Source organism: Zingiber officinale, chromosome 5A (assembly GCF_018446385.1).
Source record: "Zingiber officinale cultivar Zhangliang chromosome 5A, Zo_v1.1, whole genome shotgun sequence".
Classification (NCBI taxonomy): domain Eukaryota; kingdom Viridiplantae; phylum Streptophyta; class Magnoliopsida; order Zingiberales; family Zingiberaceae; genus Zingiber; species Zingiber officinale.
The window spans coordinates 120,454,951-120,474,136 of record NC_055994.1 but is presented as its reverse complement, the minus strand read 5'-3'; the positions used below and the strand labels follow the sequence as shown (position 1 = coordinate 120,474,136).

The 19,186-nt window shown below is 44.1% G+C and overlaps 1 protein-coding gene across 2 annotated transcripts in view; it reads left to right on the top strand.

Annotated features, from left to right (window-relative positions):
• Positions 1-19,186, top strand: part of LOC121981501 (very-long-chain aldehyde decarbonylase GL1-10-like) — a 132,385-nt gene that overhangs the window by 6,086 nt on the left and 107,113 nt on the right. For both annotated transcript variants that reach the window (XM_042534062.1, XM_042534061.1), the window contains exon 2: positions 2,063-2,385. In XM_042534062.1, the coding sequence (XP_042389996.1) occupies positions 2,063-2,385 (323 nt within the window). The remainder of the gene's footprint in view (positions 1-2,062; positions 2,386-19,186) is intronic.

Sequence of the window (19,186 nt, the reverse complement as noted above, 5' to 3'; positions counted from 1 at the left end):
CCCTGATCAATTATGTAAAACATGTCTACGTGGGAAGCAATTCAGAAGAGGATTTCCAAAGGAATCAAGTTCAAGAGCCTAGAAGCCGCTTGAACTTATACATACGAATGTTTGCGGTCCGATAAAGCCAAGTTCACTTGGTAAGAGTAATTATTTCATTCTTTTTATAGATGACTTTTCTCAGAAAACTTGGGTATTCTTCTTGAAGCAAAAAATCGGAGGTCTTCGGGATATTCAAGAAATTTAAAGTGACTGTAGAAAAGGAGAGCGGTCTCAAGATTAAAGCTATGCGTTCTGATCGAGGAGGAGAATTTACCTCAAAGGAGTTTTAAGAATTTTGTGAAGCCAAGGGAATACGACAACCATTGACAGTTCCAAGATCCCCTCAACAAAATGGAGTGGCGGAACGAAAGAATCGAACCATCCTTGGCATGACAAGGAGCATTCTCAAAAGCAAGAGGCTACCAAAGAAACTTTGGGAAAAAGCGGTTGTATATGCAGTATACTTATCCAACCGATCACCAACAAGGAGTGTGTGAGGCAAGACATCACAAGAAGCATGGAGCAGAAGGAAACCTGGGATTTCTCATCTAAGCGTTTTTGGGAGTATAGCTCATGTTCATGTGCCTGATGAAGTAAGAAGCAAACTGGATGATAAAAGTAAGAAGTTTATTTTTATTGACTATGATACTAACTCAAAATGGTATAAGATATATAATCCAGATATTGGGAAGACAATCATCAGCCGAGATGTTGTATTTAATGAAGAAGAAGAATGAAATTGGGAATCTCAAAATGAAGATTACAACTTCTTCCCATACTTTGAAGAAAAAAATGTGAATCAACCAAGGGTGGAGCAAACAAGAGAGGAGCCTACTACTCCACTAGTAACATCAACATCAAGTACTCAAGGAAATTCATCTGCATTGACTTCAAGTGAAAATTCAAGTGAAAGAGTACCACGCTTTAGAAGCTTACGGGACATTTAAGAGGTAACCGAAAATCAAGAAAATCGTATATTGCCTCTTTACCAATTGCGAGCCTATAGATTTTCAAGAAGCTATAAAGAGCAAAAAGTGGAAAGATGTGATGGATGAAGAAGTCAAGATGATCGAAAAGAAAGGTACATAGGAGTCAACTCCACTTCCTGATGGGCATAAGACAACCAAGATTCGAGTTGATAATAAAGTCTTCCATGATAGAAGAAAGCACATTGATACGCGCTATCACTATATTAAAGAGTGCATTACAAGAATAGAGGTGCAAGTAGAATACATAAAGTCTCAAGATCAAGTTGTTGATATTTTTATCAAGCCTCTCAAATTTGAAGACTTCATCAAGATGCGATATTTACTTGGAGTCACAAAATCAAGTTTAGGAGGGGGTGTTAGAAATTAAACTTTATTTTATTAATAGAGATAAAAATGAGATGAGGTGACATTTCTTGATAAGAAGATAGAGATAGAATTGGATGAGAATGAGAGTTCGTGATAAGAAGATAGGGATAGAATTTGATGAGCTGGCAATCATGATAAAAATAAGAGTTTGTAAAGATAGAATAAATAAAAAAAAGTCTAACGCTTATTCAATAAACCTATAAATATGTATCTTTCTTCAATAAATGAAGTAAGTTGAGAGTTGTTTGTTTTATTTTCCTCCTCTTCCACGTAGAGATTCTCCTTTTCCACATAAAGTAGATTTTCCTCTCATAACTCTTTTATTTCTTCTGCTATAATTTTTTTTCCCAACGGTTCTACGGTAAATTCGGAGATGATCTATGGATAGTGAACTTCTTGATCTTTAATTCGAGTTTTACCATTCTCACAGTCATATTTATTGAGTCATGCTCCCGCGCCCTAACGGGTTATTGGATCTTGAGTCTCCGGATCTGTTGGGCTAGAAGGGGAACTGAGTTCCCTGGTTTCAATATGTTTTTGCAATAATATATAGTTAGACCATGATCTGCTTAATTTCGATTACATTGCTGATTGCTTCATAGAAATTGTCTTTCTCTTTCGTTTGCATTCCTTAGTTCTATCTTTCACTGACGAGCATTTTGTAGTTTGTAGGCATAAGGACGGGGCTGCCCCTTCCCTCATTTTGGGAGGCGGCTTTGCAGCTCTTAGTCTACTTCTTGGTGGAAGACTATCTCAACTACTGGCTGCACCGATTACTGCATACTAAATGGGGGTACGAGAAGATCCACTACATCCACCATCAATACGCAGCGCCGATCGGCTTGCACGCACTCTATGCCTATTGGGGTGACTTGCTGTTCCCGGGGATTGTCGCCTTTGCAGGGCCCGCTTTGGTCCCTTGCCACGTTGTCATCCTCTGGCTCTTCGGGTCCCTCCTCGTGCTTGCATCGATTGAGTGCCACACTGGGTATTGTCCTCATCCCACAACTTAATTAATTTCCTCTTACGTACGTTTAAGATTATAATTATCTGCAACATTTTCTTACCTTTTCTTTGATCCATTAATTACATCAGTGTGATTACACAGCTAGCATAATGAACAACATATGTGAAAAGGTGCCTTCTTTGACTACTCTTCTAGCGTATTATTGTAGTACTTGAGCAACCGCAGTTGTGAAAGTCAAGCTAAATAACTATCTTTCTGGAAGATGGAAGGAAATGCTAGCATTATGCATACACGGGGTTGAACATGAAATCTATGATGTTATATGCTAATTAGAAATTCAAATAAGCTGAAGAAAAGGACACTAGCTAGGAATGGAATTGTGATTAAGGTGATTACAAACCTTCCAACTTCAATGATGTGGAGATAGCTGAGCGACACAATGCTGGTTCAAACGTTTGCTGAGCGGCTCGATCCATAGCTTCAAAGACTTCCGAGCAGCTTTCTTGCATCACTTTGCTAGCAGTCGCCGCCATCAGAAGATGAGCGTAAATCTATTCTCACTGAAGCGGCTCCGAGAGGCCTTAAGGGCATATATCCAATGCTTCAATCAGGTGGCGATGGACATCCCGATGGTCTCCTCAGACATATTGGTAAACACTTTCACTCAGGGGCTCACTGAAGAAGAATTCTTCCGGTGACTCATTTGAAAGCCGTTAAGGGACTTTGGCCATTTACAAAAAAGGGCCAATGAATACATCAATGCAGAAGAAGTCCAAGCGGCCAGGAAAATACCCGTTGAACCAGCGGTGGCGTCCAAACGACATCAACCAAGCAGCCATTAGCCTCTTAGAGGGGCCCGATCGAGAGGAACCACAACACGAGCCTAGGACGCATGCCATGCAACACGTTGGGGTCGGACGTCCAAAAGCCTCTAGGGGCAAAATATGAGCATCGATGTTTTGCTCTTTCCATCAGTCGATGACTCATAATACCTGGGACTACTACCTAACTAGCAGACCAACCCCAAGAAGGCAATATCGTCAGTTACTGTCGCCCGATCGGAGATATAGGCTCCGATCAGCAGGGTGGAGGGAAGACGAAAGGACAGAGGTCGAACCACACTACAATCAATCTCAACAACGGAACAATCCAAGTCCTATTCGGGAGCAGGCTGAACAGAGATGACTCTCAGCTCGAGAGGAAGAAAATAGGAGCAACGCTGCTCGAGGTGAGATAAGAATGATCGCTGAGAGGGGGTGGCGACCGGCAGTGATTCCAATTGAGCAAGAAAGTTGCACTCTCGACGGCTTGAAATTCACGTGGTCGGCTGCAGCAAGGAGAAGGCGAAGGACTTGAGATTGGCTTTGGCCCGAAGGATTTGGAGGGGGTAGATATCCCCCATGATGATGTCCTAATTATTCGAGCGGTAATAGCTAATTATGTTATTCACCATACCTTTGTTGACATAGGAAGTTCGGCGAACATTATAATCAAGAAAGCATTCGATTAGCTGCAAATTGACCGAGACGATTTACTACCCATGATGACTCCACTCTACGGGTTCACCGGCAATGAAGTGTTGTCGATCGGCCAACTACGCCTGGCCGTCTCACTCGGGCATGAACCGCTGAAGAGAACACGGTCGACCAATTTCATCGTGGTAGATGCTGTTGGGACCTTAGATGGCTAGAGGGGGGTGAATAGCCTCTTTGAAAAACACTAAACACAAATTTCTTCAAGAACTTTGTTAGCACAGCGGAATTAGAAAACTAAAACAAGAAAGCACAGCACACTAACTCAGAGATTTACGAGGTTCGGGGATAACTTGCCCCTACTCCTCGGCGTGTCCGTAAGGTGGACGAATCCTCTTGATCTTTCGGTAGATCACACCCCGGAAGCTATCCGGCTAAAGGATTCTCCTTCTCGGTGGAGTAACCTCTCCACAAAGTCTTTAACAGCAGTAAGAAATTAAGCACAAGACTTACAGTAGTGGCTCAAGTGAAATGATCAAAGGAAGCTCACAGCCACAATCAGCGAAGAACAAGCACACTGCTTCAATCTTCCAGAGAGTTTTTCTCCACAGTGTTTTTCACAGCAAGAGCACAAAAAGCATTATCGCGAGAGCCTCTCCTCTCCACCTTCATATGCCTCTCTGCTCTGTAACGGATCTCTGCCAAACCTGCAGCAAATCCCTGCAAATCCCTACAACCGTCCACGACGTCGCCAATCACGCTTCTTCCTTGTCTGATTGTCTCAGCTCCCACCAATGGCATCCTCGTTTCCACTGGTACCTCTGAGCTTGAACCTATCACAAGTCAAGCCGATTTCGACCAAACGGCTGCCAGCAGATCGCAAACGAGACGTTGCTACCAAAACTGGTTTGTCCGCAGCGAGACACAGCAAAAGCTTTTTCGTCGCCTTCTACTAATGATCCTTAATTTGAATTCACCCAACATCAAGTAATCTGTAATCTGTAACCTGTAACTTCGAGAAAGCTTACAGCAGATGGTTAGAAACAAAATAGGTAAAAGCAATTGCGAATCGAAACAATAAGAGAAAGCGCATGCAAACAAGTTATATCGTGGATCGCCGCAGACCAATCCACGCTTTATTTATCGCCATCGACGGTCTCGGGTGACCGATCAGCTTGTCGACGGTCCCAAGACCGATCCACCCTTCACGCGAATCTGGCATCGAAGCCTGATCGGTCGACCGATCAGGACCACTGATCGGTCCGTAGGACCGATCAGTATCCACTCAGCATCAGGATCATCTCCGATCGGTCCCCGACCGATCAAGATCCACTGCAGTGTTATCGAGTGTGCCTCGACGGCCGCAGATCGATCAGTAACCGGATCGGCCTGCACCGATCACCGTACATCAGCATCGGATCGGTCTGCAGACCGATCCAAAGCTGTGAGTCTCGAGTCAAGCTTCCAAGCTTGCTGCCCTCACCCCTGACGGTCCAGAGAGCGTGCTACCGAACCCTCTCCGACCATACATGCCAAGCTTCCACACTTGGACTTCCCAATTGCCTGGTTTCACTCACCAGGACTTTCCAATTGCCTGGCTTCACTCACCAGGACTTTCCAACTGCCTAACATCCCAGTTAGGACTTTCCCACTGCCTAGCTTCACTCACCAGGACTTTCCCGTGCCAAGCTCCTTGCTTGGACTTTTCCCAATCAGGTCAATCATGTTAACCAAGTCAACCTAGATTAGTAATTAATCTGAGTTAAATATCTGATACAAACTTAAATCAGTGTCAACAGCAAAACAACATCCAGGTCAGACTGTATCAACAATCTCCCCCTTTTTGTTGTTTGACAACACGATTTAAGTTTAGATCAGAAATGCTCATTTACCCATAATTTTAGGGAAATCGGGATCCTCCCCCTAAGACGGATACACTACCAAGTCAATGACGGGAATCAAGATCCTTCCCTTTATCCTCTCCCCTAAAATCAAGCTTTCATACATTTCTAAACTTAGGTATCCTCTCCCCCTTTGTCAAACACCGAAAAGGTGCAAATGAGGTGACAAAACTCAAAAGGCTCCCCTTAAACCATACTGCTTTCTCTTAACCGACCCGGAGTTCCCTCTTAGGTCTCAATATGACAGTAAGAAAGACAAAAGATACAATCAAATCATGGCATAGGAACAGCATAAAAAATACAGAAAATGAAGCATAATAAGAAGCAAGCAAATATAAAACCGAGGAGCATAAATATATGAGTAGCATCAGAAGTACAAATATCCAGGTCAGACTAACACATAGCATCCAAAATACATACAGACTAGGTGACACACAGACTACATCAATCAACGTCCTCAACATGAGGAGCATCATCATCATCGGCAGGAAGGGTGAAATCCTGAGACGGCACGCTGGAGGATGGATAGCCTGGGTAAGACTGCGGAGGCGGGTATCGTGCCATCCATCCGAGTAGCAACTGCTGCGTCACCACCTGATGACTGCGCATATCATCGAAGCGCTGGTCAATATGCCCGCGCAGGTCATCGTAGCGCTGGTCAATCCGTAAGCGTAGTCCATCGAACTCAGCAGTCACCATCTCCTCGTGTCGATCAAAGCGACTCTCCAGCTCGGCGATCTGCCAACGCAGATCAGGATCCGCCTCGCCAATGTCAGCAGGAGGAGCAGCTGCAACCTGTCGTGGAGGTCCCCGTGGTAACTCACCTAAAGCTCTCCCATCCTTCCACTGAACATCCCCATTTCGCCCTATGATTCCAGACTTGGAAAATGCCCTTTTCCCAAGTCGGCAATCTTGCCTTACCATTTTGATTATTCTACCCTTAGAGACATCAACCTGAAGGGTTTCAAGTCAATCAGTAATTATATGCCCATAAGGCATATAAATAGTGAAGCCGCTAGGCTGAGAATATGATATGATCGAGGAGTAGATGCTCGACATGATATCAAAATCAAGATGCCTACGCAATCCGTAAAGCATCAGACAATGATACGGTCGAATCTCTGATAATGGTTTAGATGTGATAGGTAGAAGGCAGTTCGTGACAATTTTAAAAAGAATGTAATCTTGAGGAGATAATCTCAAGGCTGCAAAAGTAGGGAAGTCAACATCTAGCTCATCTAGCCCTTGTCTAGGCTGTCTGAAGAAGTACTCATATATGTCGTCAGGTGAGATATCAAACGGTGGAAGTAATTGTTCTGGTAAGTCAGGAAATATCGAAAAAACATCACCGGAACACCTCCGACAATCGAGATACTCAAAGAAAGATGAGATACTGAAATCAAGAGTCCGCTTAGCAACTCTTGTTTTAAAACCTTGATCACTAGTCTCATGAAGGTTATTATAGAATTCAGAGACCAGGTCATAGTTGATATCTCGTTCCAAGTAGACTAGTGAACCGAGTTTGTAGTATGCTATGATTTCGGACACTTGTGGGCAAAATTCGTCCATGAATTTTCTATCCACGGACCTACAAGGGAGTAATTTGAAAGTCCTTTGTTGAAAAGCTTGTTCAGACTGGCGGTTTGGGAATCTACTGGAACTAGCTGGTTGGGGTCGGGAAGAAGCAGCAGGAGTTTTGGATTTGGATGTCTTGGTTGGTTCCTTAGAGGTTCCCTCACCATCAGTGGGTTTCTTCCTAACCATTTGGACAATGGGAAACAAAGAGAGAGCACCGGCCATGGGCAAACCACCAAACACAAACCACAGTCACCGTAAGAAACATGATAACGTGAACTGCCAAAGACAATAACAGTAGAGATTAGAGATCGAGAGATTACCTCGGTGCCATTTTGACCTTCGGCTTTTAGAAGACGATGGGTCGAGAATACGGGAGGAAGAAAGGGGCGTCGGGGCGTCGGTCGGCTAGGGTTGTGAGAAAGAAGAAGATCGGGAAGAGAGGAGGTCAGGAGGATTTAATGAGGGGGTAGCGCACAGTGACTGTCCGATCAGGATCGATTTTAACGCACACAAAGGGTCCGATCGGTCCCTCGACCGATCAGAAACCTCTCGACGGTGCTCTGATCGATCAGGCCTTCCGCGAACCATAGAGAGCTGATCGGTCCTCGACCGATCGAGATCGAACAGAGGTTAAGAGGTTGAGATTTCCCGATCGGTCCTCGACCGATCAGATGTGAATCGTCGCGTGAGATCTCCTGATCGGTCCTCGGACCGATCATTTGTGATTGTCGCGTTGGAATCTCCGATCGGTCCTCGACCGATCGCTGAGCCAACGAAGCACGAAGATATTCGAGGACCCCGATCGGACCGTGGACCGATCAGAGTCTCCGATCGGTCGTGAGACCGATCGTGTCTCGATAATTCAGATTGACATCTCGAATTCGAGCAACCGACTTCGCAGCTGCTTTCTCGAGAATTCGAAAATTCGAACTTCTCAAATTCGTAACACGTAACTTAAACATCTACGAACAAGAACATTTCCTAATTGCAAGCTCTGAAAGTCCTAACATTCTAGGTTTTTTTTTTTTTTTTTTATTAAGTTACAAGTTAGTTTCAGACATTTCAGAGTTTCAAAACCTGAAATATCCAACCCTGTCATGTTTAGTTTCAAATTTGTCAAAATATATCCTAAATTACTATTCTTACATTATCAACTCATCTTATCATTAAAGATACCAATCCAAAGTATCAATCAACACATCAATCATGATTAGATAATTTCTAGACAAAAGTCCAACCAAGATTCCTTGGTTGGAATATATGAGTAAGATCTAGGAGTCAAATACACATGAATTATGTAATGACCTTCCCTATACTCAATTTATGTCTCTTCAACCTACTTATTCAAGGGATGCATAGTACATTTTGAATAAATTGGTTGTTCCTAGCATCTCACCCCATTTCTAGCAAACAAAAACAATTTGTTAAACCTTATCGTTTGTGTGAGATGTCCCCAAATTGCCCAAATCAGTTTCCCAATTACTCTTGTCATTTTAATAGTCCTTATTGATCATGATGAAGTTCTAATGACCTAAGGAGCCAAACACATTCCCAACTCCCTCCTTAAATGACTAAATTCATTCTCCGGAAGGGGTTTTGTGAAGATATCGGCTAGGTTTGACTTTGACTCAACATATGTGAGCACAATGTCTCCCCTAGCTACGTGATCTCTTATGAAGTGATGACGCACTTCAATGTGTTTGGTCCTCGAATGATGGACTGGATTTTTAGTTAGGTTGATTGTGCTAATGTTGTCGCATAGCACTTGTACACCCTTATAAGAGAGTCCATAATCCTCTAGGGTGTGTATCATCCACAACAACTGTGATACACTCTCTCCCATGGCAATATATTCGGCCTCGGTCGTGGAGAGAGCAACACAATGTTGCTTCCGACTTGACCAACTAACTAAACATGAACCTAAAAATTGGCAACCCCCACTCGTACTTTTCCGATCCAATTTGCACCCAGCATAATCGGAGTCGGTATAACCTATCAAGTCAAATGATTCAGTACGAGGGTACCAAAGACCTACTCTAATTGTGCCTTTAAGGTATCTCATAATTCTCTTAACTGCAATTAAGTGAGATTCCTTGGCACAGACTTGATACCTAGCGCACATGCCCACAGCAAAGAGTATGTCCGGTCGACTAGCTGTGAGATATAGAAGACTACCGATCATGCTTCTATATTGCGTTAGATCAACTGATTTTCCACTCTCATCATTGTCAAGACGAGTGCTCGTCGCCATAGGAGTGGATACTTCCTTAGAATCACTCATTTTGAATTTTCTAAGCATCTCTTGAGTGTATTTTGCTTGATGGACATAAATGCCATCTCTAGTTTGTTTGATTTCTAGTCCAAGGAAGAATGTCAATTCTCCCACAAGACTCATTTCAAACTCACTTTCCATGTGAGTGATAAATTCATTTAAATAGCCCTTGTTATTTGAGCCACAAATTATGTCATCGACATATACTTGGGCTACAAAAATATTTTCACCATCTCGACGAAGAAACAGTGTTGGGTCTATTTGACCCCTTACAAAACCCTTTTCTAATAGATAAGTCGACAACCTTTCGTACCAAGCTCGAGGTGCTTGTTTTAGCCCATAAAGAGCTTTCTTGAGCTTGAACACGTGGTTTGGAGCTTCGGTATTCACAAACCCCGGTGGTTGTTCAACGTAGACTTCTTCTTTAATGAAACCATTTAAGAAGGCCGATTTAACGTCCATTTGATAGAGCCTGAAACCTCTATGTGCAGCAAAAGCTAGCATTGAACGAATGGACTCCAATCGTGCCACAGGAGCATAGGTCTCATCATAATCGAGGCCTTCAACTTGACTATAGCCCTTGGCTACTAGTCTTGCCTTGTTTCTTACTACCTCTCCCTTTTGGTTTAACTTATTTTTGAAGACCCATTTAGTTCCAATAATGGTGGTCTTCTTAGGTTTAGGAACCAAGTCCCACACTTGGCTTCTTTCAAATAGACCTAATTCGTCTTGCATAGCTATGATCCAATCAGGATCGTGCAATGCCTCATCAACTAATTTCGGTTCAATCTCTGAAATCAATGCGACTTCATTAGACTCATTTCTGAAGAATGACCTAGTCCTAACCCCTTGTTGAATGTCTCCCACAATTTGGTGTTGGGGATGACTAGAGGCTATCCTAGATTGTCTTGGTGTTGATGGTGCCTCATGAATGGTCTCACTAGGCACAGGCAAGGACTCAATATCTGGCAAAGGATCAGATTGAGTTCTTTGTTGCCTTTGTTCATCAACATCAGAGTCAACTTCGACTCTTCCAATGTTTTGATCATTCAAACTTAGATTTCTAAGTTCGAATTGAATTTCTCCTACATCCCTTGATTGATCATTTGATTTAGGGATTTCTTCAAATGCTACGTCTGAGGACTCTTCAATCAATTTAGTCCTCTCATTGTAGACTCGATAGGCTTTGCTGGTAAGAGAGTACCCGACCAGTATCCCTTGATCAGCCTTAGCCGTGAACTTCCCAAGATGGTCCTTGGTGTTTAAGATAAACACTTTACAACCAAACACCCTAAGATGTTTAATTGTAGGCGGTTTCCCAAACCAAAGTTCATGGGGAGTCTTTCCTAAAAACCTATGTATTAAAACTCGATTTTTCACATAGCAAGCTGTATTCACAGCTTCAGCCCATAAGTAGCTCGGAGCATGCTTCGTGCAGCCTCTTGTAGGACTCGATTCTTTCTCTCCACAACCCCATTTTGCTGTGGGGTCCTTGGAGTAGAGAACTCATGCCTATATCCCTTGTCTTGACAAAACTCTAAAAACCTATGATTTTGAAATTCCCCACCATGATCACTTCTAATGGTTTTAATTGTTGTCGATTTTTCATTTTCAGTTCTTCTACAAAAGGAAATAAAAATATCTATAGTTTGGTCCTTATGTTTCAAGAAGAAAGTCCATGTGTATCTAGTAAAATCATCAACGATTACCAAACAATATCTACTTCCATTCAATGATATTACACTACTGCAATCAAATAGGTCCATGTGCAATAAATCTAAAGAAGTAGATGTACTTACATTGCTTTTACCTTTATGGATAGCTTTTGTTTGCTTACCCTTTTGACATGCATCACATAGTTTGGTCTTGTGGAACTTGATGCTTGGTAAGCCTCGCACTAATCCTTGGTTGGCCAACTTCCAGATGTTCTTCATGTTTACATGTGCCAATCTTCTATGCCATAACCAAGACTCTTCTTCTTTCGACATGAAACACTTAATCAAAACATTAGTAGCACTTTTAAATGATACTTGATAAATATTGTCAACCCTTGTGCCTACTAGTACCGTGTCAAGTGTGTCAATGTGTTTAACCAAACATTGACTTGAATGAAATTCAATTGTGTAACCCGTATCACACAATTGACTGACACTTAGGAGATTAAAAGTCATCGCCTTGACTAGAAGGACATTCTTGATATGAAGACATTCGGATATATGAATGTCTCCAATTCCTACAACCTTAAGGCTACCATTATTACCAAAAGACACATTACCTCTACTTTTGTTTTGAATGGTAGTAAACAGTGATTTGTTCCCAGTCATGTGCTTGGAGCATCCACTATCAACAAACCAAGTTGATAGATGCTCCCCCTCGACCAATGCCTACAATACACGAAAAATAGAGGTTTTAGGTACCCAAATCTTGGGACCTAATGCTTCTACAACGAAAGACCTAGGAACCCATGCCTTGGTCATACCTTTCCTAGTTCCATGAACTCTAGAAACATGTGATCTACTATTTTGAGTTCTAGACATTAGAGAAATGAAACTCGACTCCTTGGGTTGATACCCTAACCCGGCTTTGTTGTAAACGCCCTTTGGGCATTTAGAATCATGTCTAGAGTCTTAGAGCTAGTTGAGAATTTCTCAAGCATTTTCTTGAGTTTCTCAACCTCACCCTTTAAGGCCTTGTTCTCATCCTCAAGGACTTCTAGATGTAGGTCATCGACCTCATCTTCCCTAAGGGTCCTTAAGGTTTTTACTTCTTCTTTCAACAATTTATTTTCTGTTTTTGACTTTTTAAGCAATGTAGATAAGTGAGTGATAGTTTTATAACACTTTTCTATATGAGAAGAGGTTACCTCTTCATCATCCGAAGATGATGAAGCCGTGGTTGAAGCGCTTGAGTCATCACTCTCGGATTCTGACTCTTCCCTTGCCATGAGTGCCAATTGTCGAGTGCTCTTTTCCATCTTCTCTTCTTCCTCCGATGAGCTTGATGAGGACTCATCCCAAGTGGCCTTGAGAGCCTTCTTCTTCTTGGCTCTTTCCTCCTTCCTTTTGGCTCGCTCCTCCTTCCTCTTTAGTTTCGGACACTCGCTCCGAATGTGTCCTTTCTTGCTACACTCATAACATGTAACATTAGATTTATCAAAATTTTGATCATTAGTTTTACCTTTTCCTTTGTATCTTCGGCCTCTTCTCATAATCCTCCTTACGAAGTTCGCCATCTCGCTTGATGATGATCCACTTTCATCATCGGATTCTGAAGAAGAGGTGGATGAGGAAATCTCCTTTTCTTTCTTCTTTTCCTTCTTCCTTCTTCCATCCTTGCTCTTTGGTCCTGCAAATAAAGCAATACCCTTCTCTTTTTGACCTTTGTTAGCAAGCTCATGAAGTTCCATCTCATAGAAAAATTCATCTAGTTTAACAATGGAAAGATCCTTGGATACCTTGTAGGCATCCACCATGGATGACCACAAGGCATTCCTAGGAAAAGCTTTTAGAGCATACCTTACGAGGTCACGGTTTTCTACTCGTTCATCCACCGAATGGAGACCATTGATGATCTCCTTGAACCTTCCATGTATCTCACTTACAGTTTCATTTTCCTTCATGACAAGGTTCCGTAGTTGGTTTAGGAACAAATCCCTCTTGGCGATCCGAGAGTCTCGAGTCCCTTCTTGGAGCTCGATGAGCTTGTTCCATAGATCCTTCACACTTGTGAAAGGACCAACCTTGACAAGTTGATCCTTGGCTATCCCACATTGCAAAGTGACAACCGCCTGGCATCGGCTTGTCCCTTGCGAGTTTGCTCGGTGACCATCTCGATGAGTCAAGTTCCTTACCTTCTTCGTCCTTCGAGGTGAGAATCCTCCTTGACCGAGAACCACATGGAGATATCGTCTTGAGGTAATACTCCATGCGACTCTTCCAATATCGAAATCTGCTCCATCGAAGAACGGTGGTCTTGGTGCTGAAACCTTCCTTCATGGCCATCTTGTTGCTCCTTGGAATGTTAGTCCAGATGAAGAGCACCAGGCTCTGATACCACTTGTTGGGACCTTAGATGGCTAGAGGGGGGTGAATAGCCTCTTTGAAAAACACTAAACACAAATTTCTTCAAGAACTTTGTTAGCACAGCGGAATTAGAAAACTAAAACAAGAAAGCACAGCACACTAACTCAGAGATTTACGAGGTTCGGGGATAACTTGCCCCTACTCCTCGGCGTGTCCGTAAGGTGGACGAATCCTCTTGATCTTTCGGTAGATCACACCCCGGAAGCTATCCGGCTAAAGGATTCTCCTTCTCGGTGGAGTAACCTCTCCACAAAGTCTTTAACAGCAGTAAGAAATTAAGCACAAGACTTACAGTAGTGGCTCAAGTGAAATGATCAAAGGAAGCTCACAGCCACAATCAGCGAAGAACAAGCACACTGCTTCAATCTTCCAGAGAGTTTTTCTCCACAGTATTTTTCACAGCAAGAGCACACAAAGCATTATCGCGAGAGCCTCTCCTCTCCACCTTCATATGCCTCTCTGCTCTGTAACGGATCTCTGCCAAACCTGCAGCAAATCCCTGCAAATCCCTGCAACCGTCCACGACGTCGCCAATCACGCTTCTTCCTTGTCTGATTGTCTCAGCTCCCACCAATGGCATCCTCGTTTCCACTGGTACCTCTGAGCTTGAACCTATCAGCACAAGTCAAGCTGATTTCGACCAAACGGCTGCCAGCAGATCGCAAACGAGACGTTGCTACCAAAACTGGTTTGTCCGCAGCGAGACACAGCAAAAGCTTTTTCGTCGCCTTCTACTAATGATCCTTAATTTGAATTCACCCAACATCAAGTAATCTGTAACCTGTAACTTCGAGAAAGCTTGCAGCAGATGGTTAGAAACGAAATAGGTAAAAGCAATTGCGAATCAGAAACAATAAGAGAAAGCGCATGCAAAACAAGCCATACTGTGGATCGGTCTGCAGACCGATCCATGCTTTCTGAATCATCTCTGATCGGTCTGCGGACCGATCAGGAACTAATCTGATCGGTCCCCAGACCGATCAGGCGTCGCTCTTTCCGAAGGTGCGCAGCTTCTGATCGGTCTGCGGACCGATCAGGCACTAATCTGATCGGTCCCCGGACCGATCAGTATCCACTCAGTGTGCTACTGAGTGTTGCCTGATCGGTCTGCAGATCGATCAGGCAACTGGATCGGTCTACAGACCGATCAGCCGTGCCACTGTGCCACTGGATCGGTCTGCAGACCAATCCAAAGCTGTGAGTCTCGAGTCAAGCTTCCAAGCTTGCTGCCCTCACCCCTGACGGTCCAGAGAGCGTGCTACCGAACCCTCTCCGACCATACATGCCAAGCTTCCACACTTGGACTTCCCAATTGCCTGGTTTCACTCACCAGGACTTTCCAATTGCCTGGCTTCACTCACCAGGACTTTCCAACTGCCTAACATCCCAGTTAGGACTTTCCCACTGCCTGGCTTCACTCACCAGGACTTTCCCGTGCCAAGCTCCTTGCTTGGACTTTTCCCAATCAGGTCAATCAGGTTAACCAAGTCAACCTAGATTAGTAATTAATCTGAGTTAAATATCTGATACAAACTTAAATCAGTGTCAACAGCAAAACAACATCCAGGTCAGACTGTATCAACAGATGCACCATTAGCCTACAACGCCATTCTGGGCCAACCGACGTTGAATGAGTTCCGAGCGGTGGTATCCACTTTCAAGCAGAAGATCAAGTTCCCTGTAGGGGACGAGGTAGGTGAGGTCAGAGGCAATCAGTTGGCCGCTCTGCGTTGCTACATCGAGATGGTTAGAATAGAAGCACGAGCCGCCCGGAAGACACCGCGCTTGGAGGTGAGCGCTATCATGGAGAAGCTGCCTGCTCTGGTCTACGATGAGAAGGAGGAGGCTCATATCCATCCAAACTAATCAGAGGAGACAACCTTTATCGCCGCCGATCTAGAAAGAGAGAAGAAAGCAGAGTTGGTTGTCTGCCCCAGTGAAACTATAACATGTTTGCCTAGTCGGCGCACGAATTGTCTTGCATTTCTCCGAACGTGGCTCAGCACGAGCTACATGTTTGACCAGACTCTCGGCCGGTTAAACAGAAGAAGAGAGACTTCAGCCCGAAACATAATCTAATCATCCGGGTGGAGATAGAAAAATTACTGGAGGATGACCATATACGGGAAGTTCAATTCTCAAGTTGGCTCGCTAACATGGTACTGGTCTCCAAGCCAGACAATAAATGGCGAGTTTGCATCGACTTTCGCGACTTAAATAAGGCATGCCAGAAGGACTTCTATCCGTTACCTCGGATAGATCAAATGGTGGACTCCACAATGGACTGTGAATTAATATGCATGCTCGACACATACCAAAACTACCACCAAGTGTCGCTCGCTCGAGAAGATTAAGAAAAGGTCAGTTTCATTACTGTCGACAGAACTTTTTGCTACAACATCATGCCGTTCGGACTAAAGAATGGTGGAGCAACCTACCAAAGGCCGATGAATAAAGTATTTTATAGGCAGATCGGCTGAAACATAGAGGTCTATGTCGATGACATACTGGTAAAATCCCTCTAAGCGACCGACCTTTGTACAGACGACGAGGAGACGTGCCAAATTTTAAGAACCAATGGAATAAAGTTGAATCCCAGCAAGTGCCTGTTCAACGCAAGGAGTGGTCATTTTCTCGGATATATCATGACCGAGCGGGGGATCGAGGCAAATCCAAGTAAGGTAAAGGCCTTGCAAGACATGCCTCCGCCTCATAATTTGAAGGAGGTCCAACGGCTGACCAGACGAATCACCGCGCTTTCAAGGTTCATCTCTAAGATGTCCGATCGGAGTCTGCCATTCTTCAAAGTACTGCGCCGAGCTACAAGATTCCAATGGAACGTAGAATGCGACCATACTTTGGAAGAACTCAAGGAGTATCTTAACCCCTTGCCTGTGCTAGCTAAGCGAAATACTGAAGAACCTCTTTGGTTCTATTTTTCATCCACTGAGCATGCGGTTGGATCAGCATTGGTCAAGCAGAACGACCATGAACAGCAACCTGCATAATTTTTAAGTCATATATTGAAAGATGCTGAATCTTGCTATACTGGTCTGCAAAAGTTAGCTTATGCTTTGGTGCTTGTCGCTCAGAGACTTCGTCCATACTTTCATGCTCACCTGATTATCGTTATGACCAACAGTACCTTGGAAAAAGTCCTTAACCTAGAAGCGTCCGGGTGGCTAATCAAATGGATAACCAAACTAAGCGAATTTGATATCCAATATTAATCCCGAACGTCGATCAAAGCTCAGGCCTTGGATGATTTTGTTATAGAGGTCCAGAACGCCGAGCCGACAGTAACTTAGAGAATATATGTCGATGGTTCGTCTACTCAACAAGGCAGCGGGGCCGGCATTCTGCTTATTTTACCACAAGAAGACCGGATGCAACTTTCCGTTTGGTTGGATTATCGGGCCACCAATAACGAAGCTAAGTATGAAGCCTTGATAACCAGCTTATAGACAGCACGACATGTCCGAGCCACAAAAATCCTCATTCACTCAGATTCTCAGTTGGCCGCCCAGTAGATATCAGGGGCGTTCGAGATTAGCAGCTCCCAACTCAAGTTATATGCAGAAGCATTCGAGAAGCTAAATGTAAATTTTCAAGAGGTCACTATATAGAAGATCCCCTGATCGGACAATCAATCAGCAGATGAGCTGGCTAAGTTAGCTAGTTTATTATCACCAGTCGCGATTAGCCAGCTGATCGAATAGGTCTCGCCAATGGCGCACATCAACCGGATAGAGAGAATGGTTTTCTCGAGCGACTGGAGAACGTCACTGATCGAATTTCTCCGATCGGGTATCATGTCGGCTGACCAAGAGGCAGCACAACTATTAAAGAAGAGGGTCGGACGGTTCACCTTAATCGAAGATCAGCTGTATAAGAGAGCTTTCTCCAGACCCTTACTCAAGTGTGCTGGACCACAGGACGCAGAGTACATCCTATAGGAAGTGCACCAAGACTCCTGCGGAAGCCATCTAGGCAACCGTTCGCTGGCTCGAAAGATCCTCTTGGCCGGATATTTTTGGCCAACTCTCCAAGAGGATGTCGCTCGGACAATAGCCACCTGTCTGTCCTACTAAAGGTATCACAACATCCCGCATCGACCAACTAAGGAGATGAAGACATCCACAGTGTCTTGCCCGTTCGACCAATGGTGAATGGACATCGTGGGGTAGTTTCCCATGGCAACCGGTCAGCGGAGGTTCCTGCTCGTTGCAGTGGACTACTTCTCAAAATGGGTGGAGCCAAACCATAGGCAAAGATAAGTGAACAGATGGTCATCAAGTTCGTCTGGCAAAGTATCTTGTGTCGGTTCGGCATCCCTCGACGGCTCATCTCAGACAATGGGAGGTAATTCGCCGGTCGGAGGTTCAAAGAATGGTGCAAAGGCCATGGTGTCTAACAGGCCTTCACCTCAGTGGCTTACCCTAAAGCAACGACCAAGTGGAAGTCACCAATCGGGAGATTCTCAGAGGATTGCAAGCTCTGCTCGACCACGCAAGAGGCAGTTGGGTAGATGAACTCCCTAGCGTCCTATGGGCCTTGCACATGACCCCGAAGGAGGCGACCAGTATGACACCATTCCATCTAGTGTACGACGGTGAAGCACTAGTCCCGGTGGAAGTCGGAGTGGAGTCCGATCGAGTACAGCACTATGACGAGGAGAACAGCGAGCGGAGACTGATGGAGCTCGACTTGGTGGATGAATCACGGGATAGAGTCGATGTCCGGCTAATGGCATACCGACAGCGGATGAGACAAAATTACAATCGAAGGGTGATTCCGAGATCTTTTCAAGTCGTAGATCTAGTATGGAAGAAAATTAAGTCGGTCGGCGATGTCACTAAACTCAAGGTGTCATGGGGAGGACCTTACAAGGTCGTACAAAAACTACGCTTGGGTGCCTACTACTTGGAAGACAAAAAAGGAAGGCGGCTCCAGCGACCATGGAGCACGAATCATCTCTAACCCTATAAGACCGGATGAGAGGTGCGTAAGTAAATATAGATGTTTTTGTACATATGGCTTATGGATGCAGGACGGACATGAATAAAAAAATAAGTTTTCCAGACTCTTGAGCTAATTGGCCAAGTTAAAAGTTGAGCGGTGACTATAAACTCTCGTCGTCATCAGCGGTCGAGTGACGACCTTAAATCCTTGTTGTCATCAGCGGTCGAGCAACGACCTTAAACCCTTGTAGTCATCAGCGATCGAACGACGACCTTAAACCCTTGTCGTCATTAGCGGTCGAGCGGCGACCTTAAACCTTTGTCATCATCAACGGTCGAGCGGCGATTTTAAACTCACGTCTATGCCATGAAATGGTCGAGTGGAGACCTTAAAATTGGAACAGATCGATCGGCTAAGAAAATAGATAACCCATTGCTGATCGGAAAAACACGAGCCCACACTTGCAGTTTTGTGCGAAAATACTTGATCTAAATATAAGTCGAAAATGCCGAACAACTAGAAAGAGACAAAGAAAAATAACAATTCACCCAATGG